Here is a 19707-nt window from a genome sequence, read left to right on the forward strand (position 1 = left end):
ACCTCTCTCCACCCACTCAACTTTTAATTCATATTCTTGCATAAAGCACTCTGAACAACCATTTTCTTTAGCAATGACCTTTTGTGACCTACCATCCATGTTGAGTATGTCGATGACTGCTACAAAATATTTTAACATTCAGTACTTTGCTTTGAACAAGTCTTTACCGTATCAGTCCGCAGCACATTCTACACCATAATGAATCACGGCAGATGCATGTCCATATGATCTTTAATGTCAATATATACAGAACTTGAAGGAAAAAAAAATATAATTTTAAAAATCAAATGAAATAAATACAATATCATACAATTTCCACAATGTCTTTTTGAAGAGATATCAATGGAAATATTTTCTTTTAATTCAGCCTCTGGTTCGACGGGGTGCGTCCCATCCCCCCCAGAGAAATCCCTACACCTCCACCACATGCTCTTCATCTCTATCATCATACACATTTATTTATAGATATATATGTATAGACATATTCATATACATATCTTTCAAACAAACCTTTCTGCATTATATAACCTTCAAATTCTTGGTATATTCATACATCCATCAGCAGCTTATGTAACCTTTATTGATACCTCGGTAGTATCACAAACATGAGTCAAATGGAGAGTTTTAAAGGGAAATGAAATACAGGTTCTGTTCTAACGTGCATTTATGTTCCCAAAAGTGCTGGTAAATGATTTTGATCCTGAGGGACTTATTTTTTTATTTGTATTTTTATTTTTTAAATCTGCCACAAGCAGAAACGTTTTAATCCTTTTGTTGTTTTGAGTCTCCAAGAGGAAACAAGTCTTGATATGTACCTCAGTCAATATCATCTTGCCACCACCCTCAATGTAACTCATTACTTCGTGTTGAAGAAAACAAGTTCAAGAGCAGAAAAGAAAACATGGGGGAAGAGGGGTGGGATGGGGGGACTTAGGAGGAGGATGGCCAAGTGATGATGAAGAGCAGTAGGGGGAGGGGTTTGGGGCACAGTTTGACGAAGCAGCTTTGAATCAGCCAATCACAGTGAATGAGAACGTCAGCTGGTGTGCTTCTTCCCAACATGAGGAAGAAAGAATGAAAGGCGAGGAGGGTAAGTGCATATGAAAGCTGTGGATTTAAATACAAGTCTGTCTCCCCAGCAGTAACAGATATGTGAGTGTCCCCTTTACCTCTTTGGCCAACTCAAGATAGGTTTTACCCCCCCACCACCCGGTGTGTGTTGTGTGAGCATGTATCAGAGATCTGAGCGTGAGTGCTGATGCAGGATGGGTCAAATAAATATGTTTTAAAACAGACATTAGGGTCTGGACTGGCCAAGGCTCGGGTCTGAGTGTTTGCATGCTCCCATGTGTTGGCATATTTGAGTTGGTGAGAGAGAAGCCAAAACTGGAGGATGAGCACCGTGTGTCTACATGTCTGTTGAGGTGAGTTTCTTCATGCTGCGTCTCTGGGCTAAACTGGAGGCTGCCACGGGCTCCAGCACTGGCTGACTCGTCTTCTGACTCAGCGCTGAATACGTTGCAGCCATCGCTCCCTGCGAAGAAAGACAAACTATGAAGAACAAAAAAAAAAACTCAGATCCTAGGATTCTACACTAAAACTGTCTTGACATATTTTATAAAATGACTGCTCCAAATCGATCAAAACAAGAATATGATTTGGTTGGGGTCTACATTTCTGCTGCTGGCAGTTTCACAACAGCTGAAAAGCTTGGTGGGATTTTTTTTAACATTTTGAAACTTTTTCCATACACTTTCCTGAAAAGCTTTCCCACCATTACTCTCACAACTAATAGTTTTAAGACATACGTAAAGCTTCTCCTCCTTAGCCTGAAAACCATGGTGGACAGATGCTTCCTTTAGGAACCAAACCTGCTAACAGCTTCTGGCTTAACTCCTTTAGTTTTAAACAGTAGGGGAAAATAGACTCAGGACTCGGCTCTTAGCTCAAGCGGTTATAGCAAATCAATTCAACCTAGTTGCTGGGATGTGGTAATTTAGCCTGAAGCCTCTATTGATAATGAACTGTTAAAATCAGTCACTGAAAAGGCTTAATTTACCAATCAGCCGAGGTGCTACAAAACAATTAGCTGTACTGCATTCTCACTTTGACGAGATGTGGGGCATCATGGCGTGTGAGCTGGAAGTGTGGTAGAGTATCTCTGCAAGTGATCCAGGAATGCTTTAGAACCTGCTCTGCTGTGTATCGCTGGTGAGGGTCTACGTGGAGCATGTGGGACAGCAGGTCCTGCAGTAGAAACATCTTCAGTCAGCATGAGGACCAACACAACCTGTTCCGACACTGCTGCCATGTTTACTTAATGGGACATTTTCCCCTCTGTAACAGAAAACTAACAGATCATCCTTTAAATGTATTGGAAAAGCAGGCTGCCCTTGTTTTAAATCCATCTCTGGATATCTGAGCCCGGGATGACAGCCTTAACAAAAATCAAAAAGGTACATTAAATATATAACATAAATACAGGAAACTGCTAAAATATTAAGCGTAAAAACTGGATTAGTGTTTCACTAAAGAGGAATTTTGATTTGAGAAGACAATAAAAAAAATCCTAATCGAGAGAAGCTCCAGTCTGTGTACCTTTGAGGAGTCTGATACAGTATCCCAGTTTCCACCCGTTAAAGCAAACTTCCCCGATCCTATCCGCAGCAGAATCTCCTCTGGTGTGTCGTTTGGCCCGTTAGCGAACGGCGTGTACCTGACAGCCACAACAGAAAGGTGATTGAAAAGTTATTTTCTTTCAGTTATAATTATATAGATTTATTTTCCACAGACGCCTGTATTTCAAACGTTTATTTACATTATTGTTCAGGATTATGGCTTTCAGTTCATAAAAATCTAAAATTCATTTTCTCAGAAAACTTGATTATTACAAAAGACAAATGAAAAGAATATTAATACAAACAATTTATGGCCTAAACAACAGACATTAAAATCCTCTATATGGAGTGTAAGCTGAGAAAATAAAGCAGCTAGTTGTTCACAGAGTGCTGTATCCAAGCACAATCATGGAAAGTTGACTGGAAGAAAGAAGTGTGGTGGGAAAAAGCTGCACAAACAGAGAAAACAACGCTTTTACGAGGGTTATGCAGCACAGGCCACTCAACAGTGTGGGGGAGATTCGCACTGGAGTCAGTGCTTAAAGAGTCACCACACACAGACGCATCCAAGACATGGACATTTATGAAGTTTCCACAGTTAGTGATCATTTGTAGAGCCAACCACCTGCTGGTGTTGGTTCAAAATGTTTTATCAAGTCCAAAGTCAGCGTCGACCAGGAAATTTTAGAGCACTTAATGTTTCCCTCTACTGACGAGCTTTGTGGAAGTGCTGATTGTATTTTCCAGCAGGATCTGGTACCTGCCAAAGGTACCAACACCTGTCTTAATAACCACGGTATGATCAGCAAACTGGCCAGACCTAAACACCATAGAAAATCAGCGAAGCCACTGGCCGATTCCCTCCATGCCACGCCGCAGTGATGCAGCATTTCATGCAAAAGCAGCAAGTCTTGATTGCACATACTGTGTATTGAGTATATTAGCTGTAAGTCATAAAAATGAATTGAAGCAGTGATAAAACCTTGTTATTTTGACTGTTTTGCCTTATAAGCAGACGATAGACTACAACATCCAATTAATTTGACAAATCAGCAACAAGCTGAACAGACAAACTCGACCTTTCCAGCGACCACACAACAACGACCTAACAAGTAACCGAACTGGCATTTGCAGAAAGTATAGCGAGTGGAGGCTGCAACTCAGCGTGAGTTCTTTTCTTTCCTTCTGCATGTTGAAAAACACCAACCAGGGCAAAAACAGTTGCAATTGAAAGATTTTAGGGAAATATTTAAAGAAAATGTAAACGTGCATTTAAGATTCAACTCTTCTGCTTGGCCTTTGACCCGGTATAAGATTTTCTTTTTATCTGGTCTAAATTACTTTAACAATTTTATTTGTGTTTTATTCTGTTTTATATGTGAATGCTTTCATCATTTTTTTAAAATTGTTTTTATGTTCTATAATTAGTGCTAGAGGTTTTCATGGTGTTTTACCAAAAGAAAGTAAAGGTTTGTTTAACAATAATTTTGCTGCTCGTTGCCATTACACTTACCCTGCCAACATGGTGTATAATAGGACTCCAAGACTCCATATATCACAGGCCGCATCATAGCCTTGTCGCATTAGTACCTTTAAAGAAAAACAAAATAATGCATTAACAATGTGAGATTTGAATAAATTCTGGTAAAGACTGATTTATTTCTTTATTATCCTTAAAATGAAATCCCATGTTTCAACCCAATCTAGTAGTTCTCCTGCACACAAAACTGCATGAATTCCAGCCTCACCTCTGGTGCCACAAAGTTGGCCGTGTAACAAGGGGTTAGCAGCAGCCCATTTCCTCCTCGAAGCTGCTTCGCAAACCCAAAATCACAGATCCTGATTGAATCGGGATTCCCAGAGTCATCCATGTAGAGGATGTTGCTGGGCTTCAGGTCTCGATGTACCACCTGTGGAGAAGCAGGAGATCTTTGACGATGAGTCGGAATATCCCCTCAGTTTATGTGTGTGCGTGAGCTCAAGTGTTGCCTCACCCCTTGGCAGTGGAGGTAGTCAACAGTCTTGGTGATGGTGTAGAGCACAGCGCTGGCCTCTCTTTCAGAGAAGAACTTCTGCCTGAGGATTCGATCCAGCAGCTCCCCTCCCTTCATCAGCTCCGTTACCAGGTATACATACCTGCCCTCATCGTACACCTACAACACCAACACACCCCTCAGTCGAGAGATTTTTTTTAACCCCGTTTGCTAAAACTCTCGGAAAGTACACAGATAAATGTTACCAACATCTTTCAGAGTGATGATGTTCGGGTGTTGTCCATATCGCATCAGGATTTCAGTCTCTTCAGAGGGGTCTCTCTTGCTTTTATCAATAATCTGTGGCAAACAAAAAAAAAAAAAAAAGATCAAACAAAACAGTTCATTTCAAGCCAAAAAGATTTTCTTCAAGCAAATTCAACTGAGAAGTACAAAGGTATTCCTGTAAACTAAACCTGCACTGCCCTCTGCTGGTGGTCCAGTCTGTACAACCAGATTTAACAGAATTTATTAGATTACAAAATGGTTCAAACTGAGGTTTAAAATTTGTTCCGATGTCATAAATCCGATGCCTAGATGCAACAATTGCGCTTTCACATTGAAATCAATTAATTTAACTGATGCAACTGCCTGGAAGATATAAGGTAACATTTTGTATTTAAAGATTTTTTCAGCACTAGTGGTCTTTATTTCCTTAGTAAGTTGACAAGAAAGGGGTGAAAAGAGGAGGAAGACATGCAGCAGATGAGCCTGGACCAGGAGTCGAACCAGCTCACAGGCTGCGTCGAGGACTGAAGCCTCTATACATGGGTCGCCCGTTTTAACCCCTGCGCCACCGCCGTGCCCTTCTAGGTAACATTTAACATTTTTACGCTGCCATGGCAAACCGATAACGTTGGTGCAGAAAACATGATTTGAAGAGAAATTGAAAGCAAAAAAAAAAAAAAAAAATCAATCATAAAAATGCTGTTACCTTCACAGCATAATCTGCTCCAGAAACCCTGTGTACACAGCGTTTACAGATGGAGTAGGAACCGACTCCGATGTCTTCTTGGAGCTCGTACAGATCAGAGAATTTGGTTGAGCCCCCATGCACCTGCAGACAGGAGTCAATAGATGGCAGTGAATTTATCATCACTCAGCTTTCACAACAACACAAGGCACGACTTGTCTGGTTTCCTTCCACAGTCCAAAAATATAACCGTTAGGTTAATTGGTTTCTCTACACTGCCCTTAGGTGACGGTGTGTGTATGTGTGTGTGTGTGTGGTTGATTTTCCTGCGTGTCTCTGTGTTGCCCGTTGATGGACTTGTGACCTGTCCAGGGAGTACCCAGCCTCTTGCCCAATGACCGCTGGAGATGGGCATCAGCCCCCCCTCCCAACAAGCAACTTCCAAAATGTTTAAAACAAGAACATGGAACTCAAGTTTGAATGGCCTAGTCAAAGTCCAGACCTAAAACCAAATGAGAATCTGTGGCAATATTTGAAAAAATTATGTTCCCAAATGCTCCACATCCAATCTGGCAGAGACTGAGCTCAGTTTCTAGATGTACAAAGCTGATAGAGGCATACTCCTAAAGACTCACAGCTGTAATTCAGATTTCTATAGGAAAAAAAACATGGAAATCCATGTAAAATGATGCAGTTTTATAATTGACTTGTATATAGATATGATAAAGAGCTTATGCAAAGCTAAGGTGATGCATATTCACCTGAACTATGGGCAGTATGCTGAGCAACGGGGAGCTCTTGTTCTCATCCATAGGAGCTGGAGCAACAAAACTGAAACCTTTGAAGAGTTGGTGGGCATTTGCACTGGGTGGGATGCCTGGGGAGTCTGAACATACAAACAACTTGTCAGATAAACAGTGCATACAGTTACAGTTTCCATGACTGCAGAAGTGGCTGCTCATTGTAATCAGGATGTATGTAAGTGTGTGTGTGTGTGTGTGTGTACCTTTAGGCGTTTTTGCTGTGAACTCAGGGTCAAAGCAGAAAGTGTCATCTGGTTTACCGGCTGCAGGCTTGAATGGGGGCTGAAGTTCTCTCCTGAACAGTTTCTGGCAAAAAGATGCAAAAAACACAAGCACACACACACACACACACACACACACACACACACACACACACACACACACACACACACACACAAGTCAGAAAACAAACCCTAACACATGCTGGATGGAGAGTGTGAACAAGAGAAGTCAAGCGCTCTCGCAGATTAACCCCCTCCAATCCCCTCTACAGCCAATAGCATCGTGCTGGCTCTTAAACACTCACACAGGGCTATTAGTGCACACACAGTGAGAACTGGACTGCTGCCCAGACTCCCACACACATGAACCTAGTTGCTGTGGCCAGGACTGATGACCACTAGTCATGAAGCCAAACGATTGGAAGGTGTGAAATCTCAACAGAAGCTGTGGAGCTGTATGTGTGGGATCGTGAGAAATGAGGGGAGGAAACATTTAAGGGTGTGTGTGCTCACATTCCAGTCGATGGTGGAAAAGAAAGCGTGCCGTTTGATCTCCTCCACGCCATCGGGCCCGGCCCCTACAGACACAAATTACTTAGGTTCAGTCGACCTGCAGGGGTTGAAGATCAGCCTTGTTTTTTTTAACCCTCGCTCTGGTTATCTCCATGCTGCACCTGGATGCTAGCAAGTTAACAAGCTTTAACTAAGAGCTTTGTGTAATGCAAAAGTCAACAATCAGCCTTCTTACCAAGTCTGTTTGCAGGGTTACGTTTAAACAGCATTCGCAGCAAACTCTGGGCTTCCAAACTTAGGAACTGTGGCATTCCCAACTTAGCTCTGAGTGGGAAGAGGAACACGGAGCAACGAGTGAACGTGGGCAACGAGAGAGGCTCAGAAGGTTCCCTACCTACAGACTCCAACTGGTGGAACAACATGTTCTGAATGTCTGAAGCATAACACATGGAAAGACTCACTTGAGAATCATGTTCATGGTCTCATTCCGGTCTTTCCCTTGGAAAGGTAATGTTCCTGTTAGCATCTCAAACTGCAAATACACAACGAAATGAAACTGAATTAGATGAAACATTAAACAGTTGAAAAACCCTTGAACTATTTCACATTTTGTCACATTAATTTTACACGCTTCGTGTTTTTGTGAGATTTTATGCAACAAGCCAATAGAAAGTAGAGCATAAATGTGAAACAGAAGCAAATGGACACAGTTTTTCCTTGCATAAGTAGGGAACAGCAGTTCTGCCCATTCTTTGAAAAACAGCTCAAAGTCTGTCAACTTAGAAGTATTGGACTTATGTCTAAACTTTGACTGGGCCATTTTAACACATAAATAAGCGTTGACCTAAACCATCCCATTGTAGCTCTGGCTGCATGTTTAGGGTTCTTTTTCTGCAAGAAGCTGAACCTCCAACCCCACTCCAGTCTGAAGTCCTTTGCACCCTCAAACAGGTTTTGTTCAGTCTTTAGCCCCGTCCATCTAAACTCTGACCAGCTGCGGAGTGCCTGCTAAAGAAAAAGGCATCCCCACAACATGATGCTGCCACCACCATGTTTCATAGAGGGCTGATATTGAGTGTTAGTGTTCTCCTACACATTGCATTGAGGTCTGTGGTTATAATGTGACAAAATGTGAAAAAGCTCCAAAAGAGGTACAACATTTTTGTAGGGCATTTTACCCAATTAATGTGAAGTGAATAAAAACCCATATCAAGTTATCAAAATATACACAGATTTGGGTGAGTTTATGTACCATAAGAACTCCCAAAGACCACCAGTCTGCACTCTGCGTGTGTCCTCTTCTGTTGACCACCTCAGGGGCCATATACTCCACCGTACCACAGAAGGAATAAGCCTTCTTATCAGCATCTACCGACTCTTTACTCAAGCCAAAGTCTGCACAAAAGGTCAACAAAAATTACAAATGCAGATTTTGATAAAATACTTAAATTCTAATAAAAATAATGCATTTGATGAATCTTTTAATTTAACAGAACAGTCCAACAATCCTTTTAAACCTTGACAGCTTTTTTTTTTAAAAACACTGTTTGGCATGTTAAGGCATACCTGTTAACTTTATATGTCCAGCTTCATCAAGTAAGATGCTGAAAGAGACGTTAATAGACAGTTAGGCTTTGAACATCTGTTTTTCAGAAAGAGCTTTTAATAAACAACACGCCTTTTCCTTATTGTTTAAAACACTCGACACATTGAAGACCTGTAAGTTGGGCAGTTTTTGTGGAGTTAGCATTACACTTCAGCTCACATAAAAAAAACTAAACAAAAAAAAATGCCTTTTTAGTATGCTCTGCTTTAAGGACCAGGGAGGTGCTAATATACTCCCATCATGAGCACGGATTACAGCTTTTAAAGAGGCATTTAAACCAGGCTGTCAAGGCTGGAATCATTATACAACAAACAACAACTATTTCCCTCCAATCCAGAGTAAGATAATGCAGAAAAAAAAAAACACCCACAATCTCTCCAGTTTCGCCCCAAATTAGCACCTAGTTTGAACGTTCAGAAACTTGGACACAATTCAAAACTGCACAAAAACAATGATCTGGCAAACACTTTAAAACAGAACCTCCAACCTTGTATATACTAAAGATATATAGAATATGCCTAAAAGCAAGGTCCATGGCAGGAAACACAGGGATTCAAAATGAACTCTGTCATTACTGACAAGACTATTGGTTCAATTTCCTGCCAGAGTTAAACAATTATCTTCCTGATTGTTACAAAAACTGTTGATCTTTACCCAAACGTCACTGAAAGTGTATTCATTTATTTGATCATGTATCCATAATTTGGACCCGATGTGAGACTGCGAAAATCCAGAAGTACATTCAAAGCTGCGCATCCCTCAAGTCTAGTTAAAAGTTGTGTTATATCATTCCAGTCTGAGAAAAGAATGGTTCAAATACATCTTTAAAAGCCCTAAACTGATATGACATTCAAGCCCACAATAAGTGTATGTAAACTTCTCACTGACACTGTGAAAAAAACTCAATCAGTGATCAGTTTAATAACAAAGAGAGTAAATGAAATATTATAAAAAATAAGGATTAATTCGACTGAAGCAATTTCTGCATATAAAAAACCCCCAACAATTTTAAACAATTATAGGTAAAATGATCAGTAGCCTGAGATAAAAGCTAGGTTCACACTGCAGGTCTTAATGCTCAAATCCGATTTTTTCAGAAATCTGATTTTTTGTGTGTGGTCGTTCACATTACTTTGAAACACGCATAAGAACAATACGAGCGTTGTCAAGCGCAGCACAACAGAAACCATTTATTGTGCTATGTAGGAAACATGAATAAAAGGAGAGTGAAACTCTTGTTTTAGGTAAATCTGTTGTGCCAATTAAGCAAAACAAACTGTTCGGATGCGGAGACACAGCCAGCAACGGTGAGGCATGGATTTTAATTTTACAGAGACCGAATTAATTCAGAACTTTATCACGTCGAGAGCAACTTTCAATCATATATGTCAGCGCCTCTCCTCTCAACTCCACAGCCAGAAGACTTGATGTAATCCAGTGTTTCGGACTGCGGCAGGGGGCAGCTCATCACATCCTCAGTCACCTCGATAGAATTTTAACGTCCTCTGTTTGAACGGTTGTTTACGAATTTTACAATACAAACTATGTCCCAAATCCAGGTGGTTCCTATGAGCCTTTCAATTAGGCTTGAATAAAGTTTTATTTCTGTTTATGAACGAGCTCTAACGTCTCGCTGTCTCTCCACTGTGCAGTACTATTCTAGCCCCCGTCTGTTTTGCTAACTGCTACCGTTTCATGCTGGGCGGCGCAAAATTGTGACAAATGCGACAGAAAGTGACGTCAAAGTCACATCTAATGCACCTTAGTCATTCCCACTGGAGTCACATTCCTAAAGATCGGATACGAGTCAAATTCAGGACCACATATGAATGTGGCTCAAATGTGACTTGACAAAGTCAGATATGGGCCAGATATGAGCGTTCATACTTGTTATAAAAAGTCTGACCTGGTCACTTGACCAAATAACCCCCCCCCAAAAAAAATAAAAAAAATCTGATTTGGGCCACATTTGCCTGCAGTGTGAACGGGGCCATAGAAGCAAAAATAATTAGCTTGTGTAGTTCAGTTGTTGCGTACGTGTAAAGGTTAAAAAAGGTCAGAAATCATCCATACTTCTCTGGCTTGAGGTCTCTGTAAACTATGCCCAGGCTGTGCAGATGGTCGAGGGCCAGAGCCAGCTCTGCAAGGTAGAATTTCACATCTTCCTCTGTAAACATAACCTAATAAGAACTGGACAAATTTACTCTCTGAACGCCAAGGAGAAATGCAGCAGCAAAGTTAAAACACACACAAACACACATTTAATAATAAGCTGCAGGTGTCACAAAAACACGTTATTGTTACAACATCAACATTTCAAATAGGTTACATGATTTAGCAAACGTTTGACTTGACAGTCCTGTCGCTTTGTTTGTAAGACATGCTTTCAAGAAAAGGTCTATCTAGAGAGCCGAAGCGCATTGTTTGAGAGCTGAAAAACCATTAGAAAAGAGCTGAGCTGGTAAGTGACAAGCATTCGAAAATCTAAAAGTATATCAACATGGCCAGAAAAGAGCTTGTTTCCACAAGCAGTTTAAGTCATAATTTGAAAAAAGTACTAGCAGTCAGAAAAACAGCCAGGGACAAATGACTTGGCAGCACATGGGCTCGTATAAAAATAAATCTAAAGCATACCAAGTCTGCCCCTGTTCAATTTGTAACTGTCATCTAAACTCCTTTGGGTTTAAAAATGAGCACTGAAACATCTGCTGTGCTGATTTTCCACAAACATGACTTAGAAATAAAAATATCTCAATTTCTGTTTTTTTCGTGGAAAGGACATTTAAAAACAAAAAGGAAAAGTATGTAAGGAGGCTTAAATCAGAAAAAGAAGCAAGGTTAAAATATATATTTATCAATGGGCTTACCTCTTTGGATAAGCGAGTGAATACATCCCCTCCCCTGAGAAAGTCCAGTATTAAATACAATTTCCCTTCTGTCTGAAAGGCTGAAGAGGTGAGAACACAAATCAGTTAACCACACAAGTGCACAATAACTCTGTCACAACATTCCCATAAATATACTGAAGACATCCGGTAACTTGAAGTCAAGGAAAAACAAAGTTTCAGTGACTGTCAATACAGTCATGGGAAAAGCTAACCCTTGATCCTCCAACTAGGAGCAAAGTTGCAGGTGCTGCTGACCACCTCAATAAAAAAAAAACTTTTGCTGGTTTGATCTTTTGGAGCATACATGTGTGTCTCAACAGAATGCCAGGTAGAAAAGAAAACAGCGGTTTACCGCAGGAAAGGCAATTCTTGTTGCCAAACAATCTGGGAGGGGTTATAAGAGCGTTTCTTAATAAGCTGAAGTCCATCGTTCTACAGTGAAACAGATTATAAATAGGTAGAAAATGTTTAAGAAAGTCGCCAATTTCTAATGGAATTCACTATAAAGTCACCTAAATGCCAGATAATGTGGTGCTAAGAGAATCCGTATGAGGGCCAATGGCTACATGTGGTATTCTACAGGTCTCCTAAAGTTCATGACAGCACAGTTAGAAAAAGACTAAACAATAGTGCCCTGAATGGTTTCCCCAGGAGTAAACCTCTGGAGTCTAAAGTAATAATAATAATAAAAAGAATATGGCAAAATTACACCCTTTGGATGGAGTAGAGCTGTTTGGCCAAATTGCACAGGGTCACAGAGCATATCGACACAAACACATCAAGCCAGCTATTAAGCATGGTGGTGGGGGGTGATGAATTCTGCTTGATTTGTAACAATAGGATGTGGGTCCCCTGCAAGCATTAGTCGCTTTCAGGTCAAAGTTCCTGAAACAAATACGCAACCTCAAACCCTCCTTTAAGAAGATCTTTAGTCATTTACATCATACGAGCGAAACCATTGAGATCACAGGTACTCACCAAAGCAATGAGGATAAAATCTGCCTGAGTTTAGTGACGCGGTCTCTCCAAATGGATACAGTGCCTTTCATACATATTGTCAACACATTTCTTGGGATAGGCCGACAATCAAGGACCATAAACAGGTGGTGCTCTCTTGGCATCCATAGACAGTGAGGCTGCTGTTTTGCTTCTGTGCAGTTTTCCCATGTCACACGCGTTATCATCTTGCCTTTACGGCTCTGGGCTGGTACGGATTTATGACTATCTTTCGGGGAGGATCAGAGCCTTAACCTTAACAGCTGTTGATCGACGTCCGATCCCGAGTAAGAACCTTTCATCTGATCTGATCGCAAGGCGTACACGCGGACTGAAAGTGTGATCTTAAAGGGGCTATTGAGTCTACCCCCTATAGGAATTTGCATACCAAGAATCACAGAGCCAAATCTATCATAGTTTGTTTTACAGCTAAGTTGTCTCATCAACAGAACAAAGATCACAAGCACACCAGCAAATCTGCAGCAGCAAGACCTCAAGGTGTTGCAACAACCCACTTGAACTCCAGACTCTGAATGAAATCTGACCGAAAAGCTGTGATGGAGGCTTAAAAAAAGAACTGTGCAGAAACAAATGTCTGCAAAATTCAATGAAATGAAGCAATTATGTAAAAAGGAGGTTATTAATATTTCTGCACAATGATTCGAGAAGCTGATAAAGCCACACAGAAAACAGCCATTTCAAGTTAGTACTGCTAAAGAAGGTTCTAAGAGTTGGTGAACTTAGTTTTTCCCATGACAGAATGGACAAACTTTACTCCAGTGTGTACTTGTCTGGCTCTTACCATAGTGCAATTTCACTATGAAGGGATGATTAACTTCCACTAAAATGTCTCTTTCCATCTTAGTGCGAACTCTGTCCCTGACTGGAGAGATGAACAGGACATACTTAGAGATCTGCGAAGTGAACTTTTGTGCCGAGGTATACTTCAAACAACACTGCATTACCTTTCAAAGAAGCTTTTTTTAGTACTTTCATTGCATATAACTGCCCAGCATCTGGACCCACAATCTTCCTGACAAGAAATACCTAGAGATGAAAAGAGAACAGGCTTAGAGGGACTGAAATGTAGGGTCTGATGGAAACACTTGAATCATTCTCTGATTGTTTTCCTTACCTTGCCAAAAGAGCCCTGACCAAGGACTTTAAGCAGTTCAAACTGAGACGGATCTGCCTTCTCACAGCCCTCTTTCACATGATGGGTGATGGGAATCTCTTTATACGTCCCGTCTTCCTGCACAAACAATATCGGGATGAGACATGCACACACGGTAGAAGGTATGCCATGCATGCAAAGACTTTTACTTACACAGTGTGAGAAAGACTCTCCCTCCTCCATGGGCTCGTCCATGATCTGATGTCCATTGACCTGTGGCCAGATCAGCAAAATTCAACAGCCATCAACAGTAAATGACTTCACCAAGCTTGTTCATCCTTGTTTTTCGTTGAGCAAGAATATGACTGCAGCTGCTGCACGCCCACTTGCATGATGGAAGATTTAACAGATGAAATCGATGAGTCACATGCGATACGACAGCGCTTTCACACTTCAAAACTGAGGCTCTATTTGTTGTGAAACAGTATGGAGTCCATACTTTAATCTTGTCCAGCTGTCTGGCTCTCATCCTGCCCCCATAAAGCCCCTCAGTATTAGCATTCTAGCTTAATCCCCAGCCAGTGCAAAAACAACACCTCTGACCAGCTATAGCCAGCATCCAGCCTCTGATTAATGCAGCTCCTTGTATTAATGATGAAAAGATGCATTTTTATTTAAAAATGAACATTAAGATCTGCTTTGGGTTACTCTGATTTACATGTGAGCATCTGCTTTATGCCTATTTTCTTTACTAAAAGAAGATTCTTTAAAAAAAATTAAAATAAATGTGTCAAATCAGCAATCAGCAGGTGGATGAAAATTCAAACCATCAAAATCTCCAGAGTAATATCCTCATCAACATTTCACCTCAGTGTTGAAGCTCAGCCTGCATTGTGTATTCAGTCCTGTGTGTTTGTGTGCGCTGATTCCACTAAGGCTCTGAAGAGGGAGAATGAGTCATAGCGCTACGCAAGCCCACTCAGTGGGTGGAGCCACCGACATTCACTCGTGCGCATCCACACAACAGAGGCCAACAAACCACGTTCCAGTATCTCGCTGCCACAGAACACCAACAACACAAACATCCAGATTATTAAAGGTTAACACTTCAGAGCCCAACGAGGCACTGAACACACTTTAAAAGGAAGGGGGAAAAGAAAAAACCTTTGTGCACCAGTCAGGATATAAACAACCAGGCCTGGCCAAAGCCAGGGCAACGCTTGTGTCATAATTCACACATACATATTCACTCCCACCTTTGCTGTGGCTCATCGCAGCTTGCAAGAGATCGCAGCCTACACTCGCAGCACACCGAGGCGAGCCTTTTTCAGCCCTTTTCAAACCGTCTCTGGGATAGTCACAGATAATGGAAAAGTCATAAAACCCCATCCATCAAAGCCAAAGTGAACTGGAAAGCACCAACACTCAAAGGTTAGAATGCAAAAGCGATCCCTCATATCTGTGAATTTTTGTGGCGTCCAATTGTGCAGCAGTCAGTCAATGACACGCCATTTGTAGAAATTTAAAACTTTTCAAAGGCAGCAGTATGCCAACAATGCTAGCACAGTCAGAGACGCGCCAATCAACAGGGTGGAGGCCGGAGTTATATTATATCTGATTGGTCAAATAGCGACAAATTTGATGCATAAAAATTATCTTGTAAAACCTTCATTTTCTGTCTCTAGTAAAAGAAAAAAAAAAGAAATTTTTTTCCCCGTAGTCCTTTCTAGCCTCTTTGCAAAGTTAGATTAGCTTTATTTCAAAATCTACAATACTTGGATTTGTTAAACTGGACTGGATTATCCTACACTAAATCTGACTTTTTATTTTTCATGTAAAAAATAGGACTGTCAGCCCTTTGTTATCTAAACCAGACTGTGATCCAAGTTAATCCTGAGCCTAAAACAAAGGAAAAATTAAAAGATAGTTTGGACACAAAACAAAATTCATTGTCGAAGGTGTCTTCATTTTTAGAAATTCAGATACAGTACTGATCTTTTTTAAGACAATAGGAAAAGGAATAAAAGGTGGACACAAACATTTTACCACACTATTAGTTGGTTTCCATACCTATCCATACATTGAGGATTATAAAATAAAATCCCTTGCTTTTCAGAACTGAAGGAACTAGAGTTGAATTGTTCTGACTTTTTGCTGCTCATTAGCTACTAATTTTCCAATTCAAATGCCAATAGAGACTTTATTCTAAAGGTTTATAGATAGGAGACAAAATATTCAGCAGCTTCTTTGCAGTAGTTTTGAATTTATAAAAGAAATGCTAAACTAAAAATATATACAATAAATGAAATTTAATTTATCAGCATAAAACCCGTATTATTTGTATTTGACCTGCTGATGAAGGACAAGCTGAACAACTTCGATCTCAGGCCAACTAACATTCCAAGGCAAGACATGTCAGCTTTAAGATACGGGCACAGGACAATGCTGATTTGAAAGCCATTGATACCAAAACTGTAACATGCAGAGGTCTACGGTTAAAGTAAGAATGGACAAGACTGCTTTAATCATAATGTGGCTTTAAACCTCTCACATGTGAAATACTGCAAGCAATCCCTGAGACAGGGAGGTTTTAGATTGTCAAGATGGCTCCAGTGTGCGTGGAAACATTTGTTATCTTCAAAACTATGCAAATGAAAAACAAAAACAAATCAAGTTTGAGACATGAAAACTTTTTAAAATTGTGTTTCTTCATTGAATCACAGGAGTCACCAGTGGAACTTAAAAACAGATTTTAGTTAAACTTATTAAAGTACATTCAAGTACAAATTTAGCCACATTTGATCGGATGGGAGATGATTAGAGTATGATAAGGAAGACGTTGCTCAGTGACTTATGTTAGGAATAACCTTTATTAATATGCTGTTTTTTCCCATTTATGCAATAGTGAAATAAAGTATAAGTTCTAATGTTTCCCTTTTGTTACAATAGGATAAGAATGCTCATCGACACACAGTACAAGGATAAATCAAGGTTTGTCATAAATGATCTGAATCTGGGGCACTGGGGTTTGATAGTGGAGCTGCCGGTATAACTGGGTTGATGAGAATGCTGCAGCGGTACTTAGATTAAGGATGGACACCCGCTACTACACAACCTACCAGATAGACACCACAATGGTGACACATAGTCTACTGATAATCAATGAGGGAGTGCACATCCATTGCATTGGAGTGCCAGATATAAAACTACATGTGACCTTCAATCGAGGCTCTTTGTCATCCTCTAACAGACGGCGACGGTCCGAGACGGGAGCGTCAGCGCTGATCTCTGTAATCATTCCTCTGCCTTAATTTAGATTAAAAAGAGCTAAACGTTAGAAACTGGTTGAGAGCCGTTCCTTTAAGAGACTTTAGATAGAAGTGGTGACTGTTTCCTGGGTCCAAGGACCGGTGGAGCTCCTCCAGTCACTATTGCATAAATGGAAAAAAACAGCTATATGCATATTAATAAAGGTTATTCCTAACACTTATTAGGTCATTTTATAAGTTATAAACAGAAATAATGTAATTGCTTCAAAATTTAGTTTTAACTTAAAACTGATCCGTCAACATAAGAAAATAAAATCAACTTAATAGGCTGTTGGTTTGTGTTTTAAAGTACATATATAACAAAAACAACTGCTTCCACAACTGAGCACCGTCTTCTTTTTAAAGCTCCCGCAGAATTTCTTTCCTATGACTTTAAAATGCTGCAATCCCCTGTAAGTGTTTTACATATTTACAGAATCTCGGTATTAATTAAAAACATACCTATTAAATTCCATTGCTGAAGTTGTGTAGCAGTTTGTTCAAATGTAGGACAGAAACGCTCACTTAAAAAGAACAAGGATTAATACTTTATAAACGAAATACTCAATTACCCCGTAATTATTTGTGTTATAGTGTTTGTTCTTAACTTGACACCAAGTTTCAAGGCAACAACAAATTAGCCAACAAGCTAACAAATGCTAATGCTAAATGCGCTAAGCTAGCTATGAAGTAAACTCCTCCTGAGCTGATAAAAGAGCAACAAATACCAAAAAAGAAGCTCTTGTTTCAATGGGTAAAAAGGGCAACTTGTGCATAAAGTTAAGAAGACCAGTGAAAGCCCGGATAGACTGCCGTGAAACAAACATACAGCGTCGGTGCAACTAAAATAAATATAACCAGCTGTTAGCCTAAGCTAACCTGTTAGCATGCATTACAGTGCGCTGCAAATAGTGACGCCAGTTCCAGCATAACACGGCTAACTTAACGGGACGTCACAGCGCAAAAACAATGCCGAGAAGATTGATATGCAAAGCACGTATTTATCCACTCACCTCGCTGCTAACGCTGTTTACCTCCATCTTGTGCCAGGATTCCGCTCACCAAGTCTAAGGCATCGTAGTCAACCTAGACCCCCTGTCCACGCTGCATGTCTTCCCCCTCTCTGTGGAAGTCCGGGCGGCTTGCTCTGCTTTAGTGTTCGGATGCCGTGTCGTGCGTGGACGCGGACCGCTATCGGGACGGGATGCGAGGTCGATGCGGGGGGCAGTGTTGGTGTTGCTGACAGGATCATAAGCTCGCAGAGAGCACCGCTACCATGCCACGGAGATGCGAATATGGCGGCTTCTGTGGTACCTGACCGTCGGTGAATGAGAGTTTATTGACGTATTTTATGACGCAGCTCAGTTAAGGATTTCCCCCGGTCCAAAGCAGAGCAGCAGATCTCCAGACTGAGAGGAGGGGAGCGTGTGGATGTGCTGCTGCGGGGGGATTTGGTACTGTGTCACACGCAGTGAATGACACACACATCCGGTGGATGGACGTTTAGCTCGTGATTGAAGTGGAACTCGCCGCTCTGACATGCGAGGAGTTTCACGAATTCCTGTCGCAAATTTTTTACAAACATTGACGGATCCAGGTTGTGTAAATGGACTGTTTCAAAGCTACTGCAACATAAGCTCGCCCATCCCTAATTAAAGTGGGAAGTAAGAGGCTTTAAGGCTCATCCACCCACGGTTTGGTGAGAGGCAGGACAAGCTGAATACTCCAGGTCTACATTTATAAACAAATGTCTGTCTCAACTCTGGTACACGATGCAGACCCTGACACATTTGTAGACACCCCATGTTAAGATATGAAATACAATCTTAAAATAAATTATTTCGGTAGCATAATATCGCAAAAAATATATATATATATTAATCGGAAAAAAGCACACAATTAAAAATCAAATGTTTTCAAATAAAATTACAGGCTGCCAATTTGTTGGCACACCTAAAAAACGGTTTAAACATAATATAAAGAGTATTATTTCAATTCACAATTTTTGAAAAGTTGATGCCCCCCGGAAGCTTCCCCTGAGGGGTGTTCTAGGCACGACCCACTGACAGGACGCCCAGGGGACGGCCCTGGACATGCCAGAGGGACTGTGTCTCGGCTGGCCTGGGAACGCCTTGGGCTCCCCCCAAGAGGAGCTAGGGGAGGTGTCTAGGGAGAGAGAAGTCTCTACTGAGTCTGCAGTCCCAGATAAAGTGGAAGACGACATCTAGAACTGTGACAAACAAGCCTTAAGGAAAACCAGAGTTTATCTTGCTGCAGAATGGTGAGGGAGGAAACAAACAATCTCCAAAGGGATATTAGAGAAAAAAAAATCCTTTCTGTCCCACCATTACAAACCTAAATATAAGGAGTTTGTTAAACTATACTTGGACTTTAACTGGACCTTTAATGGGTTTCGCAACATGAGACTAAGATTGAACCTTTGTTGCAACAAACCCCTCAGGAAGATTTAGCATTAAAGAAAGGAAAAGCACTTCATACCCATTGTTTAGTAGGGTGGAGGATCTGTGATGCTGTGTGCCTGTCCCTTTTTCAAAGGGCCTAGGAACCTAAAGATCTAGTGGCATCAGCCAGAAAACTAAACATGGGCTCAGCCTTTTAACAAGTTATTGGATATCCACAACATATGACCAAATCAACACAAAAACCAACCTTCCTCCATAGCCATCTCTAGGA

At 40.8% G+C, this 19707-nt stretch overlaps 1 protein-coding gene across 1 annotated transcript; it reads right to left on the bottom strand.

Moving 5' to 3' along the window:
• Positions 1-213: 213 nt before the first annotated feature.
• On the bottom strand, positions 214-18629 carry rps6kal (ribosomal protein S6 kinase a, like). Its single transcript, XM_047352950.1, has 22 exons — positions 18027-18629; positions 13919-13978; positions 13727-13843; positions 13557-13638; positions 13394-13474; positions 11575-11654; positions 10781-10887; positions 8668-8705; positions 8354-8496; positions 7563-7633; positions 7337-7425; positions 7102-7166; positions 6571-6673; positions 6326-6450; positions 5586-5708; positions 4862-4951; positions 4613-4771; positions 4367-4528; positions 4132-4208; positions 2599-2716; positions 2107-2247; positions 214-1534 (listed from the first exon to the last, which is right to left on the bottom strand). The coding sequence occupies exons 1-22, from the start codon at positions 18051-18053 to the stop codon at positions 1409-1411; spliced, it is 2184 nt and encodes a 727-aa protein (XP_047208906.1). The 5' UTR covers positions 18054-18629; the 3' UTR covers positions 214-1408.
• Between the last annotated feature and the right edge of the window lie 1078 nt (positions 18630-19707).

The sequence above is a fragment of the Girardinichthys multiradiatus genome, chromosome 23 (genome assembly GCF_021462225.1).
Source record: "Girardinichthys multiradiatus isolate DD_20200921_A chromosome 23, DD_fGirMul_XY1, whole genome shotgun sequence".
Taxonomy (NCBI): domain Eukaryota; kingdom Metazoa; phylum Chordata; class Actinopteri; order Cyprinodontiformes; family Goodeidae; genus Girardinichthys; species Girardinichthys multiradiatus.

What these genes read in the sequence shown, in the direction of transcription:
- rps6kal (XM_047352950.1), bottom strand. Translation starts at nt 18,053, where the DNA reads ATGGAGGTAAACAGCGTTAGCAGCGAG. An exon ending in TTATACACCATGTTGGCAGG is followed by an intron (nt 2,717 to 4,131) that starts GTAAGTGTAATG and finishes TGTGGCTGTCAG; the next exon opens with GTACACGCCGTTCGCTAACG. An exon ending in CTGTATCAGACTCCTCAAAG is followed by an intron (nt 2,248 to 2,598) that starts GTACACAGACTG and finishes TTTCTACTGCAG; the next exon opens with GACCTGCTGTCCCACATGCT.